The following is a 4821-nucleotide window of genomic DNA, read 5'->3' as shown; positions in this document are numbered from 1 at the left end:
AGACAGCCTGTTTCTGCCACTGCTGCCAAGCATTTGCTCTTTTCAGCTTGTTCAATTGTGGAGGTTTTTACATTCTTTACCTTACAATATAAAGCACCTTGAGGCAACTGTTGTTTTTTTGGCACTATATATAAATATAAATGAATTGAACTGGTAGCAACTTTATGAATGAGAAAATGAAAACAAGTGTCAGTCAGCTGGTTCATGTCCAGCAGGTGGGGAGGAATCAGTGAGTCTGTTACTCCAGTTACTTACTCAGAGGTAAAGTTAAAGAAAACGAGTTTCCTTCATCTCACTAAACCTGCCCACTAAACATGACCCTGAATGAACCCATATGTAAAGGACTGTAGGTTTTAAGCAGGATCACGTAATGGCAACACAATAGATGAGGAAAGTGGGGGAACTCTGACGACATCTAGTGGACATCTTGAAGATGACGGGTCTGAACAGAGAGCAATGCAGGTCTGTGGAGAAGATTGCAGCACACTGTGAAATATGAACTATGAATAATATCTACATCTGTAATGATGTAATCAAAATAGGCTCCATGTAGTTTAAGTTCTGTTACTGTACTTATGAAGCAAACTGCACACACAGAGTTGGCAAACATTGAGTTTACTTGCATTTAGGCAAAATGATATAAACACTTATCATGAGCCAATATAGCACATTTAACTGCTTTTATTTAGCAGGGATTACACAATACACAAAATTAGTCACAAACATTTTTAATCAAATCTTGCAACATGTTGCTAAGAAGAACCAGGACAACCAGGTCAAAGCCATACTGAAGTATAACCTTCATTAACATAAATCACAAAGAAAACATATTTAAATAAAAATTGTATACTTGTCTTGAACTTTTTTAAATCTTTAGTCCTGTGTATCAAAACTTATTTATTGGCTGATAAAAAGGAATCACATCATGGTTGTTACAAGGAACAAGTGATGAAAAACTCATTTTCATGTTTGTTTTCTTCTATACTGAAGAAGAAATACAAGTTTCTGTGGTAAATATTAAAAGAGCATCCATGTTCAATAAATATTTGTGTCACCTTTAAAGACCAATAAAAAAAATATCAAACTTAGAGAAACATAAAGTCAGGGCTGGAACAAACAACATAGAGTGCCCTTCACTGCTGTGGACAGGAAATGTACCGTGACTTGGAGCATGAGGTCATTTTCTACCTCGGGTGCTGCAGTGATTTGGTTTGTCACTCAGGTGGATCCTTAGATGAAAATTCAGTCCTGATTTCCAACTGAATCTTTCCCCACAGGAGCTACAAATATATGGTTTCTCACCTGTGTGGATCCTTCTGTGACTTTTCATAGTCGACAAGTCTCTAAACTCTTTCCTACAGACGTTGCAAGAATACGCTTTCTCACCGGTGTGGATTCTCAAATGAGTTTCTAGTCCTGATTTCTTACCAAATCTTTTCCCACATGTGCTACAGAAATACGGCTTCTCGCCTGTGTGGATTCTCACGTGACTTTCAAATCCGGATTTCTTATTAAATCTTTTCCCACAGGTGATGCAAAAATATGGCTTCTCGCCTGTGTGGATCCTTACGTGAGTTTCCAATCCTGATTTCCAAATGAATCTTTTCCCACAGGTGCTACAAGAATGTGGCTTCTCACTTGTGTGAACTCTCATGTGTCTCGTCAGGTTGGATTTACACTGAAAAGTTTTTCCACAAGTGTCACAGCTTACAGATTTTTTACTTGTATCAGTTTCACTCCGAGACTTATCTGTTCGGTTTTTGTGACGTCTCCTTTTCTTCAGCTCCGCATTTCTAGTTGATCCCGAGTCCACATGCTGGTTTTCTTCCTGTTCCTCAAGCTCTGGTTCAGGAAAGTTAAGAGCAAGGAGCTGGTCATCGTTTGGTTCTGATTCACTGAGGTCACTTTCCTCAAAACTAGAAGTCACCATAAAACTATTGATCTCCTGCTTCAGTACAATCTCCTCCAGCTCCTGACTGGTGCAGAGTTCCTCCTGTTCCTCTTTAATCTGTGGAGGATCTGGGTCCTCCTGGTCCAGACTTGAGTTCCTCTCCTGCTGATTGGCGACAAACTCCTCCTCCTTACAGGCAGTTTGCTGGTGGAGGTCTAAACGAACAATAAAAAAAATGTAATTATAGAAAAACACTTCTGAGAAGATAAAGTTTTAGTTAAAGTCTGTAATGAGGGCATGTTGCTCACATTTGCAGGTGAAATTAAAAGTGTGTAAAAATGAAGTTATTTGTGCACTCTGATGCAAATGAGAACTTGAGTTCTGACATTTTTCAGCAACATTAAGAGTAAAAAAAAGCTTTCAAACAAAAAAGAACTCACTTATTACTGACTGACTGATGATCTATTTTGGAGTTGATCTCGAAACTGATCTACATCTTGATATTTTTCAAAATAATCTTCACTATTGGGGGTGGCTGTAGCTCAGGCGGTAGAGCAGATCATCTACTGATCGGTTCGATTCCCGGCTTCACCTAGTCTGCATTTCAAATATCCTTGGGCAAGATACTAACTCCAAGTTGCCTCAAGTTGCTCTTTGATCTGTGGAATGTGTGTCTGAATGTTGGTAGAAAGCACTAAGAAAAATGTGCTTGTGCGAATGGGAGTGAGTGGGTGAATGAATGCACAAGTTTTGTAAAGCGCTTTGAGTGCTCAAGATTGAGTAGAAAAGCGCTATATAAGAACCAGTCCATTTAAAACTCCCTGTCATGTTTTCACGAATACACATTAAATAGATCTGACTGATACAAACTGTAGGTTTAATATTAATGTTAACACTTCAGAAAAGCGATTACAGTTTTACCGCTGGTCTGTAAATCTTTCTCAGGTTTCCAGATGTTACGCAGCTGTCTGAGCCGCTCTTCCCCGCTCCAGACGACGATGCCTTCATCCTCGTGTTTCACTACAAGCTGTTCTCCCTCTTGACTGATGCAGAGTTCCTCCTGTTCCTCTTTGATCTGTGGGGGATCTGTGTCCTCCTGGTCCAGATTGAAGTTCCTCTCCTGCTTCCAGACCTGCTGGCCAGCCAGATCTTCCTCCTCCTTACACTTCATGTTGATGTGGGACTTGAGGAACAAAGTAAAAAGAAAAAGATTAGACAGGTAAAGGTGCAGCCTCAGTCAGCAGGGCTGTACACTGTGAGCATGTTGCTCACATATGTGAGAGAGGTTTGTACAAATGTTTCAGAAGCACCATGTGACTCCCTCTCTTTGTTGGAAAGTCTTATTAATTCACTTTATAACTATTACTTTGAAGATAAATTTCTACCATCACAAAAATATTATGACCTCTTTAAAAACAAACAACGGCAACTACATGACTTAAATTCCATGTTTAGATGAAGGTAATGGTCAATGCCTTTTGACAGGGGAAAAACCTCCACACAGAAGAATCTTACTTGGCTGAATCATAAATTATTCACCATGATTAAAACTGCAGATGAGCAATAATCTGCATTTTATTTTAGCCAAAGAGGAATGTTTCTGTTTGTCTGTGATCTGACTTTTTCTGCTGGCTCCAAATTTCATTTGATCCTGTGTAAGTTTGTTTCTCTTCCTGTTAACTAGCAAAGTCAAAATCACCTTGATTCATTTAACTTTAATTCAATTATAAATGTAATCATTTTATTGAACAATTAATTTCATTTCAATGAAAAACAATTACTTAAAAGAAAGAGATTAAGTTGGAGAGAGACATGTGGCCATCTTTTAGTGAGTTAGACCCTGATTAAGGGGTATTTTTAAAAGTAAAGCCCATCTCTCAAAGTCCCTGCCGGCCTGCCTCCACCTCGGGAAGTCTGTGGGTGCAGACGGAGGTGAGGAGCACCACAGGCGGCAGAGAACTGTCTGTAGCCCCGGAGTGAGGCGTCGTGAACCGAAGCAGACAGCGAACTGTGGCACAGTGCAGAAAACCGAAGCTTTCCCTCCCTGTTTGGTTTTGATGTGTCTCATGAAAGTCTATTGTTAAAAGTTGACCTTTAAAAAAAACGGACGCACTTGTTTGATTAGCTGCTCTCTGATTTTAGCCTGTTAGCTTACAGACTGAGCTCAGATCGTTCCTGTGTTAGTTCATTGAGAACATCACAGTTTTACATACCTGCTGCGTGACTTCATCTCGGGTCTCCGGCTGATATACAGCAGTCTGAGCCAGTGGCGGATCTCATCATCCTGGACGACTGTTTTTAATGTTTTTAACCACGGAGATTTCTTCTGCATCATCAGTCTCTCATTGTTAAACTCTCCCAGAAACTGAAGACAGTTGTGCCATTTCCGCGCTTCTTCTTCTTCTATTGAGTAGACGGCAGACTACACATGTCCAAGGGTAATACTGTCCTCCTCAGGCCATTGGCATCAAGTCAAAGCCTTAAAGTCTGGTACTTTGCGCATGGTCATTTTTTACGAACAGCAGAATCACAAGACAAAGCGTGCCAATGTTTATACTTTTCACTGTGACTGCCAAATAGATGAAAAAGTAGATGTTAAAAAACAACTTATAGTTTTGTCATTGGGCTGGTAGAAAGCTATGAGTTTCTGTCCCTTTGTCTGACCTTAGAGACTTATTTTAAAAGGAAACATTACAATCCTTTAAAGCAAGTATTTTCACCTCTGTTCCCCCCTCTGTACTTAGCTTTTTTGTTGTCATGTCAGTAATTGTCCAGTTGATGGCTCCCTTGGATCACAAGCCTGTCTCATGAGTCCAAGTGAATATATTCTTAATAAACAGCTTTGAAGAATTTGTGACCAACTTTGTTTAATTCGGAACATCATCATCATGAGTCAAACTCACTCTTGGATCTACAAAATATTGAACAAA

At 39.7% G+C, this 4821-nt stretch overlaps 1 protein-coding gene across 2 annotated transcripts; it reads right to left on the bottom strand.

The window, feature by feature from the left end:
- Positions 1-665: 665 nt before the first annotated feature.
- On the bottom strand, positions 666-3099 carry LOC309694551 (uncharacterized protein). Of its 2 annotated transcripts, none has more exons than XM_082514734.1 (2): positions 2805-3099; positions 666-2106 (listed from the first exon to the last, which is right to left on the bottom strand). In XM_082514734.1, exons 1-2 carry the CDS (start codon positions 3060-3062, stop codon positions 1951-1953), a joined length of 414 nt encoding a protein of 137 aa, XP_082370860.1. In that variant the 5' UTR covers positions 3063-3099; the 3' UTR covers positions 666-1950. The 2 variants fall into 2 exon arrangements, with proteins under 2 accessions (XP_082370860.1, XP_082370859.1); XM_082514733.1 differs by having other exon boundaries at positions 2813-3093.
- Positions 3100-4821: the final 1722 nt, after the last annotated feature.

The sequence above is a fragment of the Aulonocara stuartgranti genome, assembly GCF_965226115.1.
Source record: "Aulonocara stuartgranti genome assembly, chromosome: 18".
NCBI lineage: Eukaryota > Metazoa > Chordata > Actinopteri > Cichliformes > Cichlidae > Aulonocara > Aulonocara stuartgranti.
This window is presented reverse-complemented; position numbering and strand designations above follow the sequence as displayed.